Source organism: Phacochoerus africanus, chromosome 2, assembly GCF_016906955.1.
Source record: "Phacochoerus africanus isolate WHEZ1 chromosome 2, ROS_Pafr_v1, whole genome shotgun sequence".
NCBI lineage: Eukaryota > Metazoa > Chordata > Mammalia > Artiodactyla > Suidae > Phacochoerus > Phacochoerus africanus.
In genome coordinates, this window is record NC_062545.1 from 192,517,345 (window position 1) to 192,540,175 (window position 22,831).

At 43.0% G+C, this 22,831-nt stretch overlaps 1 protein-coding gene across 14 annotated transcripts in view; it reads left to right on the plus strand.

Annotated features, from left to right (window-relative positions):
- The first annotated feature begins 1,281 nt into the window (after positions 1-1,281).
- PRKCH (protein kinase C eta) overlaps positions 1,282-22,831 on the plus strand; it is a 229,650-nt gene continuing 208,100 nt past the window's right edge. For 3 of the 14 annotated variants that reach the window (XM_047767480.1, XM_047767481.1, XM_047767482.1), the window contains exon 1: positions 1,645-2,172. In XM_047767480.1, the coding sequence (XP_047623436.1) occupies positions 1,810-2,172 (363 nt within the window). In that variant the 5' untranslated portion in view covers positions 1,645-1,809. Of the gene's footprint in view, positions 2,173-22,831 lie in introns of all 14 variants that reach the window. The other 11 variants (XM_047767479.1, XM_047767483.1, XM_047767476.1 and 8 more) reach the window with 9 other exon arrangements.

Consider the following 22,831-nt stretch of genomic DNA (forward strand, 5'->3'; position numbering starts at 1 on the left):
TTCGCCTGGAGCGCTAGGGCCACCTTGGAGCTCCCTGGATGTTGGAGAGCTTGCTTTACAAGCCCTGTCTAAAACTAAGGAGTCATTAGGGTGATGTGTTGCATTCCTGCCCTGCTCTCCTAAGGAAGTTTAGCTATTTTTAAGACAGGCCCTCCCCACCAACCCATTGTTCTTATTTGTTTTCATTCTGTAGTGTGCCTGAGTAAAATGTGAATTTAAGTTTGAGAGCCCCCAAACTTGGCACTGGGGGTAAGGGGTTAGAAAGACTGACCTGCTCCCAGGAGACTTAGAATTGCCAGAGAGAATGTAATTAAGTATCTTAAAAATGGTTTAGGCTTGAGAGTAGACAAATTGGTTGAGCTGGTCCCCAGGGAGTAAGATTCTCCTGGAGAGAAGATTAAATAGAAAGGAGCTCCCATGGGACAAAACTGCAGAAGCCATGAGTGGAAAACAAAAAACCTGAAAGCAGTCCCGTCTGACTTATAAACAGAGCAACAGCCCAGAGTGTTCCTAGAAGAGACGATTTCTTTGGTGTACATGTGCCAGGAACAGTGTGTGTGTATGAACATTCTTCTGCCCTTGTTGTGTAAGGCTGGGTGGACCAGGAACCACACCGCACAGGAAGAAATTTATTACGTCTTAGCCATGTCTGTCTTCAGAACCCACCTTTCCTGCTCTTTGTGCAACAAGACACACCTCTCTGAGGAAGGAGGCAGACAGGATTTCCATCATTACTACTATCCTATTAAAACACACACACGCACACACACACAACCACCGTGTAATTACTCTCTGCAGGAAAGGCGCACAAACAGGATGGGCCCGAGCTGAACATGGGATGAGCCATCCCTGTAAAGATTAGCAAAAGGAACCTCCCCGCCATGCACCCGCCTCTGGCCAGGGCCTCTCCCAGAGGGCCCAGCTGGGTCGCCAGCACACCTCCTACGGTGGGAGGGAGGGCGCGGGCGATTCCCAACCGTGCGGGTTCCCTGCTCCTCCTCCTGTCCTCCAGCCCTCCCCAGACCTGTCTCCCGCGCCTCAGGTGTTTGCTCGGTCTGGGCCACCAGCCCTACCCTTTTTGGCCTGCACCTGGGGTAGCCTACAGCCCAGAGCGCCCAGCCAGACCCGGTGGCAAGGAGCGCGCGCAGCGCGGTGAGAGCCGGCAGCGCGGGGCTGCCTGGGGTGGCGTGCGCTCCGCTACTGACCGACAGCAGGGCCAGGCCGCAGGCCGCGCGCCACGCCCCCAGGCTTCGGAAGGCGCGCGAGCCCGCGCGGGGTTGCTGTGAACTTGGAGCCTGGCGGCGCGAGGCTTTTGCTGAGGATGCGGCGGCAGCTGCTTCCTGGTTTGAAGCCGGCCGAGTGGGGGAGAGCGTGAGCCCGCGGAGGCGGGGGTAGGAGCAGAAGCCGGAGAGGCGGAGGCAGGAGACGCTTCGGGCTTGAGCTAACCGGACGAGTCGCTCCGGCTCTCCGGGGAGAGGCGCTTCTCGGCCCTGGAGAAGGGGCGAGACCTATACGAGCCCACGGGAGGCGCCGCGCGCTCGAGAGGGACGATCGGGCGACCCCGGCCCGCTGAGGGCTCGGCGCCCGGCTCCCCTCCTTTCCACCTCGCGAGGGAGGGAGGGAGGGAAGGAGGGGAGGGAAGGTCCGGTGGAGGAGGCAGAATGGCCAGTCGCGGGGGGCTTGGGCGCTACTTTTCCCGGGAGCTGCCTCCACTCCTGCGGCCGCCGAGAGGGCTGGCCTGAGCGAGGGCTCCCCGCTCTCCCGCTGTGAGCCCGCGAGGTCCCCCAGGGCCGGGGCAGCGGCGCCGGCATGTCGTCCGGCACCATGAAGTTCAACGGCTACTTGAGGGTCCGCATTGGCGAGGCGGTGGGGCTGCAGCCCACCCGCTGGTCCCTGCGCCACTCACTCTTCAAAAAGGGCTATCAGCTGCTGGACCCCTACCTGACCGTGAGCGTGGACCAAGTACGCGTGGGCCAGACCAGCACCAAGCAGAAGACCAACAAACCCACGTACAATGAGGAGTTCTGTGCCAACGTCACTGATGGTGGCTACCTGGAGCTGGCTGTCTTCCACGAGACGCCCCTGGGCTACGACCACTTTGTGGCCAACTGCACCTTGCAATTCCAGGAGCTGCTGCGCACTGCCGGCGCCTCGGACACCTTCGAGGGCTGGGTGAGTACCCGTGAACTCTTCCCTTTGCGACTACCCCACACCCTCTCCCATCTTCACTTTTCAAAACTCTCCGGGCTCCCGCTTTCCCCGTCTTTTTCCCAAGTTCCGTGGTGCAGGGAATTCCCTCCAGACTTTGGTTCTCTCCCAGGTGGCTGTGGCACCTGTGACGCGACAACGGTGGGTGGGTGAGGGCGCAGGTGTGTCTCTGGAAAGCCATCCTGGACAGGGCCCCCTTTCCAGATGGCAGCTTGAGTTAATGGGGAAATCGGGTAGGGGCTCTCATCCTCCTCCGCCCAGACTTTGGCTAAGGTACCCTAAGTCTCTGCACGCGGGTAATATGCTGGAGACGCAAGGAAGGGAAAGTGGATGATTTCGGTAAAGTTTTTCAAGCGCTCCTTAGGCGAAAGCCATGCATTCTCGCTAGGGTTATTCATAATGTTTATGGATACGTGTTGGTTCAGCCGCTCAGACGTGCGCACGTGTTTCGGCATGCACATCCATTACATCCCACTGGCAGGGATCAGAGTGCCTGGGTCTGCAGTTCGCAAAGTTTTGTTTAGCAGTTTTCCAAGGAGATGAGGTTTACATGTGTTTGCAAGTAACTTCAGTTCAGTTTCAGCTTGAGAGGTGTGAATCTTGCAGTCTGTTTCTGCTGTTACTGGTCTGGAGGGCTTGGAGGGGTCCTCAGCAGTTTGTGAACATTCCCCTCCCTCCACCACAGCCTCACTTCTCGCCTCACCCGTTGGCGTTTCTGTTTATTGATAAATAGTACCACAACCTCCTACTTGCCTGTGCTTTTCACATAGTTCCCATGAGGCAAATTTTCTGCTGCAACTAAATTATGATTTCTAGAGCACTCTATACAGTGCTAAAATGCTTTTGCTTCTTGGTCTTCTTACTGACTTTGTGAGGCAGGTGCTATCCTTCTCACTTTGAGGTGATGAAATGATAATTATAATGAAATGGTCTGCTTTGGCAAAATGGGGTAAGCCGTTGGAAGGCTATCAGGAGTTTTCATTTAAATTCTGGAGGATGTTAGTTTTGAACCCAGTATGTGAATCAGAATTGAAAACCTGTTTGAAACTAACAAGTGGGGAAATCAGATGGATACTAAGGAAGACTCATTTAAATATTTATTTTATGCTTTGAGGAATTGATTATTTTTATCATATATTCTATAAAATTACAGCTAGTTTATGGAGTAGACTCAAATAGGGGTAAATATACATAATGACTGTTTAACTATATCATCAAATTATACTGAGTTAATTTCCCTTCAGCTCAATTTACTTTATGGAATTTAGAAGAGGAATGGCCATAATAGAGATGGACATTTTATCCTGTGAATTTCAGGAGGGGAGGTAGAGGTGAGCCTAAGAATCTGAGTGGGATTATTAAATTAGTACCTGATTAGGAGTTAGGTTGGGCAAAGCTCTAGAAGAACTAGGTTCTGAAGTATGGTGGTGCGGACTGATCCATGGCCCCTAGAAGCATGTTTTCCCAGAGAGATCCTCCACTGGTTCACTTTACCCCCAGTCTGCACATTTCCATCACCTTTTTAAATCCCCACTTTTAAAGACTCTAGACAGGAATCTCAGGCTGTGGGATCACAGTATCAGTACATTTTGGCTCTTCAGGTGATTCTGATGTGCAGGCACATTTGAGAAGAGGTAGCCTAAATGAAGACCATAAGCTAAGGACTGGAAGAAGCTTGAGTGTAGCAAGCTTCAGGTTATCAGACAAAGTGGGGTTATTTAGAGCTGCCCGCTTTCCCCCTGGATTACCAGATTTAAATGTAAATTAAATTCCTTTATCTATAGTTGTCTGAATTAATTATATTTAGTTGTTTAATGTAACGCACTGGTGGTGTTCCGGAAAACATGAGTTTTGGGTAAGATAGGTTAGCATTTAAATGACCTTGAAACCAGTGATTTGTCAGATACTCGTTTTCAATTAGGTGGCAAGATTATTTTGAAACTCATGATGAGGTAGATAGAACGAGTAGAGTGTTTCCTTTATTTATTTATTTTTTTGTTGTTTAGAAAATAATGTTGTTAAGAATATATTTGGAAATATATGGAATGCTTGTTTTAAAAATGATCCTTATAGGTCGAAAGGTAGTTTTGAAGTTTAGAATTACGGAAGTACTTATTTATCTTTAGCATAGTAAATTGAAATGTCTAGTTTATTCAGAAAGTTACAAATGGAGTAATTTATCCCACCAAAAGTTTATTTGTTGCAACTGGAATTACAAATTGCTAAACTTTAAAAAACCTAGAAATTTTGTTTTTGCTAGATCATGAGAAGAGACAAAAACAGAAGGTATCTTTATTATTACAATAAAACTAAGTTTTTATTGCTATTTTGCTTAACATGCTTTCTAAATATTAAGAATATAATCATAACATTGATTTTGCTCCAATTTTGTCAATATTAATAATATAATTGTTAACAATGATTTTGTACCAATTTTGTCAATATTATCTTCTAAGCTTAATGAGGGAAAGGGTTAGATCTATTTTATGCAGTATATTCCTAGTACCAAGCACAATGCCTGTCATGGATGAGGCAATAACCTATTTCTTATCTAACTATACATATTTCATTTAACTTACATATATCCAAGGAGGCAGTGGATACAACTAAAGAAGTTCTTAAACGGAAAGTCACAGCATTAAATGCTTAAATTAGAAAAGATTTCAAAGACCTGAGTTTCCACCTGAAATTGGAAAAGAAGAGCAAATTAAATCCTAAGTAAGCGGAAAAGAGGAAATGTAAAGATAGATGCCAGTGAAGTAGAAAATGGAAACAATAGAGAAAAGTCAATGAAACAAAAAGCTGATTCTTTGAAAAACAAAATGAAACAATAAAATTCGTAAACCTCAAGCCAGTGTGATCAAGAAAAAAAAAAAAAAAGACGCAAATTACCAATGTTAGGAATGAGAGAACATCACTATAGATTCTATGGACATTAAAAAAAAAAAGAATATTATGAATAACTTTATGCCAGCAAATTCCACAATTTAAATGTAATGAATGAATTCCTTTAAAGATGCAAGTGGCCAACACTCACCAAACTCACTCCAGTAACTTGGATAGCTTTTTGTCTATTAAGACATTTGATCTTGTAATTAAAAACTTTCCACAAAGCAAACTCAAGGTCCCAAGTGCCTTTGCTGGTGAGTTCTAGTGCACACTTAAGGAAGAAACATTGCCAGCTACACAAACTATTTCAGAAAACAGAAGAGAAGGAAACACATTCCCACTCATTTCGTGAGACCAACGTTATGTTTATACCAAAACTTGATGAAAACATCACACCCCCCAAAAAAACCAAATTACAGACCAATGTCCCTCATGAATATGGATATAAAAAAAATCTTAAATTTTAGCAAATCAAACCCAACAATATAGCAAATGATCAAATGAGGTTATAAGCAGAACCACAAGGTTGATTAAACATTTAAAATTAATCCAGTGCAATTTTCATGTTAACAGAATAAAAGAGGAGATTCATATGATCATCTCAAGAGATAGAGAAAAAAGAATTTGACAGAATTCAATATCCATTCATAATAAAAACTCTTAACAAATAAGTAATAGAAGGGAACTTCTTCAACCTGATCAAGGGCAACTGTGAAAAACCTACAGGTAACATGTTAATGGTGAAAAACTGTATGATATTCCCTAAGATCAGGAGTGGTAAGAATATCTACTCTTACCAGTTCTGTTCAACAGTGTACTGGAGGTCTCTGTCAGTGCAAAGGCAATTAAAAAAATAAAATACATGAGAAGGAAGAAGGAAAACTGTCTTTATTTGCAGACAAATGATTGTAGAAAATTCTAAGACATCTACAAAAGGGCTACTAGAACCAACAAGCCAGGGTGAACTAGGTCACTGCAGTTTCCATACCAATATACAAAAGTCAATTGTTTCTATACAGTCTCAGTGGACAATTGAAAATGAAATAGAAAAATGCCATTTAAGGAGCATCAAAATATGAAATTGGATAAACATGATAAAACATATGCAAGACTTGCTCACTGAAAATGACAAACCATTGCCAAGATAAGTTAAAAATCTAAATAAATGAAGACATATACTGTGTGCATAGATGGGAGGATTCACTGTTGTTAAGACCTTGATTCTTCCCATATTGTTCAGTAGATTTAATGCAGTCCCAGTCAAAACATCATCAAGCTTTGTTGTAGAAGGTAACAGACTGATTCTAAATTTTACGTGAGCATATGAAGGACCCAGCCTCATATAAGAATAATTTTACAAAAGAATGTTTTGGAGGATTTGAACTACCTGACTATCTGATTTCAAGGCTTACTATAACACTACCATAGTCAAGGTAATGTGTTGGAATAAAGAGCATCATATTGATCAGTGGAAAAGAAGAGAGTCTAGAAATAGATCCACACATATATGATCAACTGACTTTTTGTCTTTTTTTGACAAAGATATCAAGGCACTTCAATGGGGAAATGATAATTTTTTTCAGCAATTGTTTTCAGAAAACATTTAAGAAAATGAAAACATAAGCAACTAACCAGGAAAAATTATCTGCAACATGTAATTCAGACAAAGGACTTTTAATGGGTATTTATGAAAACTCTTAAAACTCATGAGAGGAGTTCCCATCGAGGTGCAGCTGAAACGAATCTGGCTAGGAACCATGAGGTTGCAGGTTCGATCCCTGACCTTGCTCAGTGGGTTAAAGGATCTGGCGTTGCTGTGAGCTATGGTGTAGGTCGAAGACACGGCTTGGATCCTGTGTTGCGTTGCTATAGCTGTGGTGTAGGAAACCTAGCCAGGGAACCTCCATATGCTGCAGGTGTGGCCCTAAAAAGCAAAAAAAAAAAACAAAAAAAAACAAAAAAAAACAAAAACCAAAAAAAAACCCTCAATGAGAAAAATACTCAGTTTTAAAGTGGGGTGAGGATGTGAATAGGCACCTTTGTGGAAAATAGCACATTAAAAGATGCTCAAAATCCTTAGTCAAGCAAATGTAAATTAAAACCAAACCCATGGGAAAGGCTTAAAGAGACTGATCATACCAAGTGGTGGTGAAGAAGTGGAACAACAGGAACTGTCATACTACTGTGAGGAGTATAAACTGATAGAGCCACAGTGGAAAACATTTTGACAGTTTCTTAACGTGTTAAACATGTACTTACTAAGGGACCCAGCTACTCTGAAGTATTTATCAGGAAAATAGAACCACTTATACAAAGACTTATACATGAATATTCATAGCCACTTTATTTGTAATAGCTCCCAAACAGGAAACAACTAAAATGTCAGTCAACAGGTGAATATTTAAACAAATTGTGTATCTATACAATGGAATTCTACCCAGTCATAAAAAGTGGTGAGCTGTTGATACATGCAACAATATGGATGAATCTCAAAATGTATAATTTACACTGAATGAACGAAGCCAGAACCCCCCCAAAGAGTACATACTATATGATTTCATTTATGCAAAATTATAAAAAATGTAATCTAGTTGTAGTGACAGGAAGTGGTGGTTGCCTGGTAATGAGGGAGTGAAGGTGACAGAGGGATGGATTACAGAGAAGGCACAAGGAAACTTTTGAGGGAAATGAACGTATGCATTATTTTTATTGAGGTGATGTTTTACAACTACATACTTATGTCGAAGCACATGAGATAGTTCACTGTTAAGTATGCTCATTTTACTCTTTGACAATTGTACTCAATAAGTCTGTAGGGAAAAAACTAAGGATTTATTATCCTTATTTTACCAAAGAAGATGTTAAGTAAGTGCCTTAATTAGATTTGAGCCAAGGCAGACTCTTGAAAACTACATTGCCTCTTCAGTGCAGAAAATATTATCAGAGAAGGAGCATTAAAAAAAATTCATTAAATGCAAATTTTGACTTTTGGACAGAGTCTTGTTTTCTAAATGGTCACTGCCCCCCCCCCCCATTTCTTCTAGAACTGGTTTATTTTGTATAATTTCTTGGGCTTCTAAAACCTTTTTTCCTTCTTTCCCATATTTGCTCTTTATTTGCTGCCTTTCCATGTGGGGACTGGCACCTAATAACTTAACACAGGGCATGGGGACATGGGAGGAGGTGGGGAGGAGTGGGGGGGGGGGCTGGAGGCCGCGTCATGGAAAGACCTTGGCATCCCCTCAGGAAGGAAGGAAGGACCTGCTTGGCGGGATCCCAGGCTGTTTTCCTGGTTCAGCCCTCCTGAAGACATTCTGTTCCCTGCAGGACTGGAGGGCCACTTTGTCTCTGCTTTTCAGGGAGCTGACCTGTTTGGCAGTCTTGTCAGGGTAAGCAGTCAAGTTATCGCCCGTGATTCCTGAATCCAGGTGCATGAATTTCTAGCATCAGATTGAATCTTGATTCATTTTCCAGTGGTTCCTTCCCTTTTTGTACTCGGTAGTACAGTTATTCTTTCTCGAGGTTGTTTTTTTCTTTTCAGAGTCCATTGGTGAAGACTGTTTAGGGAAGAAACATATTTTAGCATCTCTCTAGGGAGGTTCATTCCAGTGTATGTGAAATGTATTGGATATATCATGTCTTTAGTTTCACGACAAGAATTCTGCTGCAGTGGGACTGACTGCTTCTCATTATGGTTAAGTGGTGGCTCAGATGTTTCCCCCTCAGAGAGCATTTTCCAGACCATATTATTATCTGTCACCCTTCATTGCACTCATCACTTTCTGAGATCATTTAGTTAATTTGTTTGCTTATTACACCTTCTCTGTTAAGGTATAAATGCCTTGAGAGTAGAGAATCCACCGCTCTTATTCACTATTCTAAGTCCAGCACCTTAAGCAGTGTCTGGTATCTAGTAGGCACTAAATATTTGTCAAAATGTGATTTGGGAGCAAGTAAAGTGCAAGCATTTGGGGAAGATCCTGACTTAAACATTTTATTCATCCTTCTAAAAAAAGAAATAAATGAAAGTAGTTGGGGGAGTGACTAATTATTACTGTGATCCCAGTGTCCCTTTTTAAAAATCAGTTAATTATATACCAACTTGTGCTTGAACGACTGGACCAGATTTTCATGTCCTTTGAATATGGTCATGGATTGAAAACTGTGTTTGGAAAATTCCTTGCCTTCGCTGCATTTGAAAAGACTACAATTTCTAAACCTGTGAATAAGGTGTAACTTTGTTCACTGGTAATTTGTGAGCCCGACATGTTAAATTCGGTTGTGCTCAACCTTGGAGAGCTAATGAGGTTGGTGGGCAGAGTGAATCATTTTCTCTTATGCAACTGTTAATACAGTTTGGGTATCTAGCAAGTATTTTGAGTGCTGACTAGTTGTGATGGTACAAGCGCAGTACATTTTTATGAGATGGGTAGCATTTACGCAGAAGCAGAGAAGGGCCTTGGATTTTCTGGAGTCTTCTGTTTTGTAAGACATTTGGCTCATTTTATAAAACAGATCAGGTGCTCAATTTACATTGGCTGCTTGCGCCACTGTATTAGAATATGATAAAGATGAGGCCTGAAATCCAATGCCTGACCATTCTTTTTCCATTCTTGTCATTGCTGTCCCCCAAATGATCTTTCTCAATGGCCAAGCCGATAGTCCTCCCTTTACTGAAAATGCCTCAAGGGTTTCCCCACTGCCTTTAGCTAAAGCTCTTTAAAATGGTATAGAATGTTCTTCATGATCTGGGCCCTGATTTTTTCTCTAGCCTTCTTCCCCAGCCCACACTCTGTGTGTGCTCCAGCCACCATGAGCAGCTTCCATTTCGTCAAGAACCACCTTGCCAATCCCTCTCTGCAGATGTCACTTACCCAGGAAACTTTCTCTGACATGCCAAGCCTGGGTCTGGTCCTGCTTTCTTCTTCTTAGCATGCCCTCAGCATCCTAAGATCACCACTGCCTACCTCCCCTATATCCTGAAAGAATGGAGGTGTGAATGGACCAGGTGCTCATGGAAATGTATGATATTGGTCAGAGGAGTTCAGGGTTAAAAACCATGGGTGATTGAGATTCATCCCCTCTGCTTGAGGGGTAGCTGCCCTAACAGACTATTATACGTTTCTCTGTGAAATACCAGGCCCTAGCAGAGCTTTTAGCCACCGTTGAGCACATCCTGTGTGCCAGCCCCTGTGCTGGAGCCTGGAGAGGCAGGTGGGCAAGACAGACATAACTCCTTCCTTCTTAGGCCTCGTCTTTCCAAGGGGGAGAGAGATCTGGGAGGTGGGGAGACAACAGCCAGGAAATGACACAACAAAGGTAAGGACTTAGGCGCTGGTTAGTGCCTGGTTTGGGGAGAAACATGTTCCTAGAGGAAAAGAGCTGATTTTTAAGGCTCCAGCATAAGAAGCATGGCCATAGTCTGCTTCAGTGAGAGGACTATGAATAGTCATTCCTCAAAAGAAGAAAAGGAGCTTCTGCCCTGATAATGGGAGATGACATAGATGCCTTCGGAAAGGTAAATCTTCCTGACCCATAGGAATCTTTCCATCTTTGGAAAGTTTGAGGGGGTCTGAGTTTCGTTGTCTTGTGAACAGAGGACCCAAAAGAACATTGAACTCCCCAAGGCAGAAAACAGTAGCACTCTTTTAAAACCATCAAATACCCTGTGCTTTGTGCAGATCATAAAAGAATCATAGATGTTGAAGCAGGAGGGTCATCTAGTTTAGCACAGCAACAAAAAGCCTGATGGCTCTTAGGCATGTGGACAGGCAGAGATGATTCTGAAGGCATTTATTTCTGTGCGTACCATTTGCCACAGACCCCACCACTCCCTAATACTCCCCCCCCAACTCATTACCTGATTGGTCCTGGGAGGTTTTTGAACTTAACTGTAGCTCAAGCTTTTGTTTTCTGAATGTGGGAACCAAACCTCTAGCCAGAGGATCACTGTTGCCTTAGCTCCTGTGATGTGTGACACACACACACACACACAAAACACCTACATATATATGAAGATATTCTTGTTTAAATATATTTAGACATGTATTATTTTATAAATATATTAAATTAGGTATTCATACATTTGGATATTTGCTAACATATGTGTATATAGTAGAGTCCTGAAATATTGTGCTAGCTGGCTTATTAGTAAATATATGAGGAGTTAACTTTAACTGCAAATTAGTATAGTATTAACTATTCAGTTAAAAAAATACTTTTTGTGTTTTATTGTATAGCTTCTAGCAACATATAAATGCTGGGCTGTGAAAGTTGGGAGAGCTGGGTTCAGGGTATGGCTTTGCCATCTGTCAGCTGTGAACTCTGGCAAGCCTCTGTGTGTCAGGGTCTCAGCTCCCTGGCTTAGATCCGGAGAGGGCTGCACTAAAATCTCTCTAAGGGCCCTTCCACCTCTCAAGCTTCTGCCTCCATATGCTAGGCAATTACATCATTTCTCTGCTTTTGGAGTAATTGGTTCAGTTTTAAGCAGTCAGAATGAATTATGTCTTATCAATGTTAGTAAGTCCTAAGAATTAAATTGGCCCAAATCTAAATTGCCCAGGCTTGGAGAGGATTTAGTTCATGTCTGAATGACTCTTAGCTTTGGTAGTGAGATTGGTATTACTCCTGGGTTTAGAATCAGCCTTAAGGAATTACAGTGGGTCCTCACTTCAAGCCATGCCATTATATTTCTTGATTTACGCTAATGGGCTCCTTCTGTGGGATGGCTGTAAGTTATGTCCATGTTTTCTTGCATCAGAGAGAGACAGAATCCCACCGTTTGAGCTTTTGCTAGAAGCCATTCTCACTAGCATGGTAATTAATGCTTTGTTGTCATGAAGTGTCTGTAGCCACCAGTGTATATATCCACCCTAGGTGATGACAAATGCTGTAAATCACTTGTCGAACAGACATTTTAATTAAATGGAGGAATGAGCCCAAGGGTATTGGCTACTGTAGTCTTTAAGTGCCTCATGGAAGAATTTTATGAGATGGGATATTTTTGTGAGAATCATGGTTACTATCCAGAGAGATTTATCAAGATGATCCTGTGAATGTGTTTCTGTAGTGTCAGTAAATTAGAGCGGTGATGGGCAAAGCACATAGGATGTTTTAGTAGAACGATCAAACCCATGGTGCTTTTATTATGTGCTGCCTTCTGGAAACTTCCTTTGATTTCATCCTGCCAATTTTGGCCTTCCAGGGAGAGAAATGCTTAAAAGGTAACCAAAGGTGTTTAGTTTGTGCTGTGGTTTAAAAAAAAAAGATAAGAAAGAAAAAAGAAAAAATTAGGAAATTTGCCAGAGGATATAGAACCACGGCTCACATGAGCCCCTCGTAATTACCCTAATGAAATGTCACGTGGGGCCAGTGTGAGCATGTTCTCAACCTACTCCCTGTGCTCCAAGTGCTTAAACCAAAACCACAAAGCTGCATTTTTATTTGTAAGCTATATATACACCGCTTGCACTTGCTCAGCGCCGTTCCTGCATCTCCCTTGTAGCACTTGCATCTGACGTGCCTGTGTCTTCACCCTGGGCCTCAGTATTCTTGTCTGCGATGGCAGGGGGCTGGGCAGCCTGCACTCTGTGACCCCTTCCAGTGTCAGAAGTATGTGTTCTAGTCATGGTTCCTTTGGACGATACCGATTCTGCTCCATTCTGAAAGATCTTCTGGAGACTGTTCTGCTGATACTCAGATTTGTTCTAGGCTCTGCAATTATTTTTTGGAAGAGTACACAAAAACCATATTAGCATAATTTCCCAAGCAGAATGTGTCGATTAAGTTAGTGAGCTATGGGCCTCTTAAGTGCTTTATTATATATTACTGTTGTTCCATCACAATAAGGAAGAGTTCAGAACAGATTTTTAGCAGAAGCAGTGCTTCTGAAACTGTTTTTGAACCTTGGACCCTTTTAGTGATGATAAAAGCTTTGGGAGTTCCCGTCGTAGCTCAGTGGTGATGACCCGACTAGGAGTCATGAGGACGCAGGTTCAATCCCTGGCCTTGATCAGTGGGTTAAGGATCTGGTGTTGCTGTGAGCTGTGGTATAGGTTGCAGACATGGCTTGGATCCTGCGTTGCTGTGACTGTGGTATAGGCCGTTAGCTGTAGCTCCAATTTGACCCTTAGCCTGGGAACTAAAATATGCTGCAGGTGCAGCCCTAAAAAACAAACAGAAAAACCCAAAACACTTTGGACCCCGTTTCTAGAAAAATGCACATATGTACATATTGACAATATGCTGGGAGAAGGTCCCCCTGAAGCCTGACTGAGGACGCAGGGCCTCAGATTAAGAAATCCCAGTTGAAAGGTGTCCAAAAGGAGGTTTTTGTTGCTTCTTCATTCCTGGGGCCTGGCTCTAATTTTCCCCTGTGTTTGAGGACATTTTCACTTCAACTAATTTTAGGAAGCAGTTAACCAGTAGAAAAGAGGAGCTAGAAATTTTAGAGAAAAAGATGTACTTCAAGTGTGTTCTCGCTTACCTCTGGCTTCTGGTGAAATATACTAGATGATGACCCATTTTAGGACCTCTTGGGTTGTGTTATGTAGGTATTTTCAAAAGCCTCTACTGTTGAAGGGGTTTCTTTGAGGTTTGCAGTAGATGAAAGTTTAAAAAAAAAAACAAAAAACAAAAAACTAGGACAGTTTGAATGACCTTGGCTTGGTGTCTTTTGTTACTATACACTTTCCTCCTGTACAAAGAGATAGGATTTATTTGTATACTTAAAACATTTACTCTCTTTTTGAGCTGCACCGGGCCTATGGCAGACCACTGTGTTAGTCCCAGACAGAATGATGAGACCTGTGGTGCTTGCCTGCAACTCTTACCCTGTGACCCCTGGTCTCCTATGGCCTGAGTCCCTCTGACCCACCAAGATTTTCTGATCTTGTCTTGAGTTGCATTTCACCTTGATGACACCTTAGAAGACAACCCGATGGTGGTAGGAATTGAGCTGAATGGCGGTCGTCCAAAGCACAGCCCCGTAGCTCGTTAGAGGTGAAGCTTGAACCTGGCTCTCTGGATTTCAAGATTCTCGCCTAATGCCACCTTATGGCATGGTGGAGGCAGCAGGAAAGCCATTCAGTCATTTGTATATCTTTATTGAGCGCCTGCTCTGTGCCTGACTCCGTTCCAGGTGTTACAGGTGAGAGAGAGAACACAACACCAAGTCTTGGCTCTCATAGGGCTCCACCCTTGCATGGAGAAGTAGGTAATAGCAAGCAAACAGGTTATTACAAAAATAGCAAACAGTGGTTAAGTGCCAAGTAGAGAATTAAAACAGGGTGATGTGAGGAGAGTGTAACAAGGTGACTACTTTATCTGGAGTCAGCAGGGGACTCCCAGAGAGGGTGACATGTTGGCTGAGACTGAAGTGGCAGGAAGCAACCAGCTGTGTGAAGATGAAGGAGCAGGCCAGGCAGAGGGGACCTCTAAAGCAAAGGCCCAAAGCTGGCAATGAGCTGGATGTGTGGAGGAATGAGGAGGAGGTATTAGAAAGAGGAGAGCCTTGGCATTAGCAGGTGCAGTGTGTTACCGCAGCTCCATGACGAGCTGGTCCCTTCATCTCTCACTGTTTTCTGGAAAATGGTGCTGAAGTTAACTACCTCATAGGGTTGGTGCAAAGATTAGATTAAATACATTAAACATGCTCAGCACAAAATCGGCCCTCAAGAAATGGTAGTTTTGGTAGCTACCATTATCAATCTCCCAAGGAAATTAATATTTTGACAAGGCTTCTGAAAGTGATCATAGTGGCTGAGGAAATTGATGCAGATGCTTGCCTTTTGGACAGTGGGGGTGGTGGGGATAGTGTAGAGTGTGGCCTTGTGAGTGTCCCTCAAATAACATAGAAGCATCTGCTCTCTCACTGCCTCTGGCAGCACCATATTTTCCAAATAGAAAATAGGGGCAAGGAACCACAGACACTAAAATTTGTTCCAGATTCTTGAATTTCTGAGTGATGTGTTTATTTTCTATGGAGTCCCAAGTATTAATGGACAGTTTTTAATACTTAGAGGGATAGAATAGTTGTATTGCAGTGATATAATTGATAGGACCCCAGATGTTTTTTATTTTTTAAGAAGTTATACATGTATGGATAAGAATGAATAAACATGGTGCCAGTAATCATAAAAAAAATAAAACTTCAAAAATTGTGAATAAGTGGATACAATTGATTCTTACTGACTACTGAAAGTTCGTTGACTTTATTTGACTATGATTTTGTGAATTAACTCTAGATAATTTTGTGTGTTTTGCATCATTTGGGGTCATGCCTGTTTTGGCATCTCCCTGATCTCCAGCATATTTCTGACCTTCCCTCCAATATCCATTTGGTCTGTGTTTCATGTAAAAAGACACAATAGCATTTGTTTAAGCCACATAAATTAGGATGCAGAATCTACAATTACAGAGTCATAGCACACAAATACAGCCTTTGAGGAATACTTATTGGACAACTGCTATAATTATCAGTGCATCATTATGTGATGGTTGGGTGTCAGCCAGATTGGGATTCAACTATTAGTTCTGCCTCTTATTAGCAGAGGTCACTTAACCTCTGCTAGCCCCAGCTTGCTCATCATAACGTAGTACTGACCTCACAGGGTTATGTGACAGTATAGTGAAGACTTATGTAAACCATGTAGCGCTGTGCAGGACACATACCACTGTGGAAAATGGTCACTGTCACCACGACCACCACCACCACCGCTCTACCCCAGTGCTTAGGTATGAAGTCATGGGCCCAGTCTTTTCTGAAATTAACTCTGAAAACAGCTAGATATTTGTTTACATAGAATTTGGGAGTTTAATTTTAGGCAATTTAGAGCCTTTGGAATTTTAGAAGGGGAATTTTGCGTCCAGCCTTCTTACGGTGTTTGCTTTTTATTTAAGATTCTGGGGGAGTTCCCACTGTGGCTCAGTGGTAATGAACCTGACTAGTATCCAAGAAGACATGGGTTTGATCCCTGGCCTTGCTCAGTGGGTTGAGAATCTGGCATTGCCATGAGCTGTGGTGTAGGTCACAGACGGGGCTCAGATCCCACATTGCTGTTGCTGTGGTGTAGGCTAGCGGCTATAGCTCTGATTCAATCCCTAGCCTGGGAACTTCCATATGCCTCGGGTGCAGCCCTGAAAAAGGCAAAAAAAAAAAAAAAAGAAAAAAAACAGGAAACATAGATCCTGGAGTATAAATGAGTAGGATAGTTATTGGTGGAAAAGGAGGTGGTTTCCTTATCCTAGATTTGTGGTAAATTCTGCACATACATCTGTTTTGAAAAAATCTTGCAAGGAATCTAGGGAAATGAAGCTAGAATTACTATAGTGGCTATGTTGGCCAAAGTTGGTTTACGGAAAATTTTGAGATGGCGCCTCTTGATTTGCACATCTGATGTTGGACAGATAGAAATTTCTGAGTTAGAGTGAATAACCTGAAGGAAGTAAAACTGTAATATTTAGTCGCAAATGTCTGACAGAGCCCTTTCAAAAGCTGAAGTGAGCATGTTTATTGGTGCAGTTTAGAAAAAAAAAAGATGGTAAATAGCCTCTTTCAATTGACATTAAAAGATATTTCCTTGATTTAAGGTTCAACATGTAGTAATGCTTTGGATGTGAATTGTTCTTTCATAGTTTCAAGGAGGAAAACTACAGTTTCAAAAGTGCATCATTTGAATTTTGGATTTATGGGTGAATCAAGGATGCCAACAATTTTGACTTGGTTTACAGAAAATATGAAGTTTTCTCCCTATTTTGACTCATTTTTAAGTTAGTTACTTCTCGTTTTATCATTTGCCTTGATACTTGTTTTGGCGGTGGGGAGGGGGTCCTAGATCTTTCATGGGAGATTAGAGGTTTTCTGAAATGACAATATTTAATTTTTCAGAACAAAAGTTTCCTTTGCTCCACAGTAAGGCCCAACAGTGATGTTCTGAGTGATATTCAGTACAGCCTTGGTTTTGGTGGTTCAGAAGCCTTGCAGAGCTCATTGGCTACGTGGAGAATACATTGTTTTTGAGTCTCCCTGCTGGGCCTCCTCGCCTTCTTGTCATGCACATCCTGTACCTGGGTTGTGGTTGTATTGATTGGCTGGGGTGCTGTTGCCGCAGAGGTCCGGGAGTGTTGCACTCACTTTGGCCCCTGACCTCCTTTCAGCCCAGTTGTACCCCTGAGAGCTAGTGACCCTCAGCTGCCCCCCTGGCTCCCTGGCAAAGTGCCCTGCATGTGGTAGGGATTCAGCAAACATTAGTGGAATGAAGAAAACTCTCCTTGTTCTCAAAGTTTTGAGTCTGCTTCAGCATTCAAACATTGTCATCCACCTTTTCTTTTTTTTTAAATTTGGGCTGTACCCGAGATGTATGGAAGTTCCTGGGTCAGAGATCGAATTTGAGCAGCAGCTGCAATCCACACCACAGCTGTAGCAATGCTGGATCCTTAACCCATTGTGCCACAGTGGGAACTCCGGTCATCCACTTTTGCTAAGAGATTTTCTCTTTAAAAAATTCATATTTCAGATGTTTTGTGTGTGAGCGAGTTTAAGAGCAGCCTTGGGAATAGTGTAGAGAGAATGAATATGCCAGTATGATTTTAATTTCCTTGATTATTTAAGTAAGGATAAAAGGTATGGGAAAAGATTAGCTGAATCCTAGATTGCCCAAATAAAATGTGAATTTGTGTTTAGGTGATGAGAGATTTTTTTTTCAAAGTAGGAAGAACTGACTCAAACCATCTTCTGATATACCAGATGTCAGGACTATATTAAAGCCTGCCCTTGGTAAGAACAGGGCACCAGCAAGGGGCATAAACTAGATCATGGTTTAACTGTGACCTTAAAGAATTGTTACCACTTAAGCTTATTTTTAAAAAAATATCCTGTTCTGGCAAAATAAATAAGTGACCTCTGAAGTTGACTCATTAGGAATCCGGTATGCATTTTTCTCTCTGAACGGACTATCTGGTAGTTCACTGTCAACTCCTTCTGGTGTAATCTGGTCCTGTTGGACTTGCATATGTCGAATTTTGTTTTAAAATAGGAAAAATAATGGTTCTAACAATTGTTCCTGTCAAGATATTAGATGAGCCTTTCCATTAATATCGTTTCCATTAATATCATTTCCATTAACATTTTAAAGTCAAATTACCTAGTGACGGTTTTGCTTCAATGAAGTCTACATTAAAAGGAAGAAACTGACTGAGACAACTGGAAGAAAAAATAATAGAAGAAAAATGCTGAAGACCCAGCATGCTCCTCAAGGCCCTCCCCACCCCCCTTATTCTTTGCAGGACCTCGGCTTCCTTACTCGTCTTCTGCTTGGGTCATTAGTTGCAAGAGCTCAGCTTAGAGTCAGAGTTATAATCAGGGAGAATTTAAGTTTGTTCCCTAGCACCCAAATGCTTCTCTGTAGTCAAGGGTCCTCATGTTCCAAGAAAACTGAAGCAGACAGGTGTGAACTTTTGGCTCCCACCTGTGGCCTATCCTGCAGGCAGCTTTGGGAGAAGGCCCAGTCCTATACCTGCTCTCTTTGGGTCCCCTCTCTGTCCTCTCTGAGTCCAGTGTTTCATTTCCTGTCCCTTCATCCTCTCCCTTCCTCTTGACACCCTCCCTTTAGAAATGACCCAGGTCTCTAGGCACTCAGCATCCCCAAGACCCACAGAATAAACTACCCAGGCCTCTCTGGCCTTGCTTGTTTTCTTTGGAGGTGGGGCTCAGTGTCTCCCTTGCCCATCTCAGCCACCTCCCCAGAGGCCTGTCTGCATCTGTCCTCCCCAGCGCATTCCTTCTCCCCAACACAGGCTGGTTTCTGCCTACATCTCTATATGATACCACTCCTGCAAAGACCAGGAATGACTGCAATCGTGTCACTTATTTGTCTTGTTGGCTGCTACCTTCTCTTTGCTGCTCTGCTTCTGTGTTTCTCCAGCGCATTCTGGGAATTTTTTGTTTGTTTCTTTCATCATCCCCTGATCTCCTTCAATATTGGTGTTTCCTGGGGTTTTGTCCTTATGTTGTTGTCCTTCTTGTCCCAGGTGGTTTCATCTGCTTTCATGGTCTTAACCATATTGCACATATGCAAACTTCCCAAGCATTCTCTCCCATCTTTGATTACTGCTTCTAGGACTGGGGTAGGCTCAGGGAAAAGGGGCTTTATATTCTGTCTCCTTCAGTCTTTACAATACTCATGAGGGATGAGCAGTTCCATGGTTTCTGCATTTCCTACCTGAGGTTCCTGGACCAAAAACAGGTCCAAGTTCTCGTGTCTAATATGCTTGCTGGACTGAGCTACTTTAGGCATCTCCAAGTCAACATGGTCCACAACCAAATACCCTATTTTTATTTCTACCTGCTCTTCCGCCCATTTTCCCAGTCAGAACTCATTTCGCTGTTGTTCAGTCACCTAGGCATCATTGCAAAACTTTCTCTCTTCTTTCACCTCTTTTCCCATTTTAATCAACCGCCACATCCTGCTGCATTGGCTTAGTAAATATTCTTGAGTCAATTTCTCTTTTCTGTCAGCACCGCACTTGATCAGGCCCTTATCACATGGATATATTATTTCAGTAGCCTTGGAAGTGACCACCATGAATCTTCCCCCTCAAATCCATCTTCTACAGACCTGCTTGGATGAGCTGTCTAAAACTCAACCTTCACCTCTCTCCTGCTAGAAATTTTGAAAGGCTTCCCATCCCCTGTAAAGGTCTGGCCCCTCAGGAAGTTGCCGAGTAGTCTGGCCTTTGTCTCCCTCCTCCACTGCATCTCCCATCTTTCCTCATACCTAGTTCATGAAATGGGTGCAGAGGACCTAATTAGCTTTTCTTGATTCTACTCAAGTCTCATACACTTCATTTTCAGTAGATATTGTAGGAAGAGAGCAGGTATTCCTTTGTTATTTGTATAGAGGACTTGTTATGTAACAGTGGGAAAGATAGGAGAGGTGAAGGAGATTACAGAGCAAAAATATATCACTTTCCATGTTAACCGCATGCATACCTACATTCAGACCTGGGCACACACATGCACATACCAGCATGCCCAGCATTCTGGGAGCACCTGCCACGGCCAGAGACTATGTTGGGTACCAGAGGCGCCAAACTCAAGGAGCTCAGTCTGAAGGGGGTAGAGACAGCACAAGCCCACTGTTTGAGCAGAGGGCAGCTGGGGGGAAGAGATGTGTGCAGGACATAGGGGATTGTGAGCCTGATTCAAGGAGGACTTCATGGGGGAGGAGGTATCCATGTTCAGTCCTCAGGGGAAGTCAGTATTCACCAGGTTAAGATGGCACCACCTTTTGTCCCACATCCCTCTTGCAGGGTGGTCTTTTTTACATGGATTTTTGCCTGTGTGGGTCATTTTACACGGGGCTAACCACACTTCAATAGTTTTTAAAAACAAACTGTGTCCAGTTCAGTCCATTGGCAGGCACTTCTGTCATCAGGGCAAGGGGACAAATTTGGCCCCTGTTTATTCCAGTGCTGGCCCTGGGAGGTACTGAATAAAAATAGTCAGACGCCTTGAGGTGAGGGGTGAGAAAGGCTTCTTCTCTTTACCCAGAGGTGGTGCAAGTCAGTGTGGTGGTTGAGGCTTGTGTGGCGTGTCCCTGTAAGGCCCTAAGCACCGTGGCTTCTCTGTGTAATGTAACTGGGCTGGCTCCTGGGAGAGGTAGAGTGTAGGCTAGTTGGCCAACTCTGTTAAGAACACCAGTGCCAAACTCATTTGCAGCTGGAGGGAGTGCCCTTTTAAAGGCTCAACTAGTGATTAAATTCAAGCAGAAGGTGGTGGAGGTGGAGCTAACTCATTTATTAGCATATAATATGATCACTCTTACTCTTATAAACATAGGTGATGGCGCTGGGTCCTTTCCAACTACAGGAAAGCCTGGGAGAGATGCCCTTGATTTTGAGTTAGTTAATGAGCAGCTGCTTGAAGACCTCAAAATATCAGACTATGTCATATCTGTGGGTTTGGTCCTCTAGTTAATTACAGATTTTTATCTCCCCATATGTGAGGTTAGTGATTATCTTGGTTTGGGTTCGGAATGATCTGCCCAGACCCCCGTTCTGCTGGGCTTCGTCACTAAATACTGTCGGCGTGAAGCCTCTGTTTTTTTCCACCAGAAGAATCACACCGTAAGTGTTTCCACAGGAACTCTGCCCTTTGCCAGTATCATTGTTGTGGTTGTACGGCAGAACCCACAGGGCGGAGGTGTTTTAGCCCTCGTTGAAAATGCCACAGATCTTTCCATCTCTCATTGCAAATTTTCCAGGGTGTTCTGGTCCACTGTGGAGTCTTAAAACCAGGTTCACTGATTACCACTTAAGAACTGGTAATTAGATGTCTTAAATGATCTGTTGAAGACTATCAACCAGAAAGATCATTTAGGGTGTATCTATCTCTAGCAGCTAACATCAGCCAATGCCATGTGGAAGTTGCTGGTAAGTTCTGAGAACTATGCAGCATCACTGTTAAGGCAGCCAAGGAGGCTTAACTCCGGCAAAGGCGGTTTCGTCCCTTTCAGTTTCTCAGTGGATCAATAAATATTGTTCCAAATGAATCCCTTGCTTTCTTTTTTCCTGAGTGCTTATAAGGTGGCCTGGAATAGTTGATTGCTAACTGGACTTCACATTAGACCTGGTTGGTGTTTATGGTGGAACAGTTGCTGCTGTGATCTAATGATTATTTGGATTGATAAGTCTTGGAGGCTAGTGTACTGTCTGGAAGAAAATTTACTGTAGTTCTAATTAAGAGATTAATGAATCTCCAATGATTATAACCCAACTGGGAGATCTTCCAAAAGAGTGACCAACCCTTTGGAGAAATAGTGACCTGCTCATTGAAAAAGAAGATGCTAGACTACATAGGGAGAAGACTTATGTGTTCAGACTGGTTAAATTCTCTAATAAAACTATAAAATGGCCAGGATCTATGAGGAAAAAGTCTTAACCTTTTGTTCGTTTGGGAGCTGTGATAGAACACGGGCTAGACAATACAAAAACTTAGTGACAGGTTTCTTTAGATTTTTATCTTAAACACAGAGCCTAGATCTAATGTGCAAAAGTAAGACCTGGCCTCTTTTTGTAATCCAGCAATATTTCAAGTAATGTTCATTGTCTAATAGCACATGGCACAGTGTGAAATTGTAAAAATTTGTTTCAACATTATATGAGTGTGAAGATGTTTAAGAAGAGTCTCGTTCCTAACTTTGTTAGGCTGAGATAGGTGGAATTATATTTGGTGCTAGGAAATTGGTCTGGATTACTTAGGACAGGTTTTTTTTCTAGGTTCTATCTTCTGTAGACAAGTACAGCCTTAATCCCCTTCACTTTCTCCTGGGCCCAGGATTCTGATGTCCTAAAGACTTAAGATTCTGAGTCTGAGTCTTCTACACTCAGAATCACATCACCTTTATGCAGCACTGGGCCTGTATTTTGTGACAGTAGCTCCTTTGGATAGTGGCTTCCTACCTTTATTTATCTCCCCTTGTCACCCTGAAATGATGTCTGTTTACCTCTGGGACACCCTGAAGCTTGTCATTTAAGGGACATGGCTTCTTGTGACCTTGAGGAAGAAGAAGTAGAGCCCTGGTCCAGGCTCTTGATGGAAGCAGGTGATCTCCAAAAGCCCTTCCAGCTCTGAGAGTTCTGACATCATCTTTGTTCACTGCCAGCGTGGCAGCTTCATGATGCTGGAGGTGTAAGAAAAAAGGAAAGAAATAGGAAAGACGTAGCTCCTCTGGGC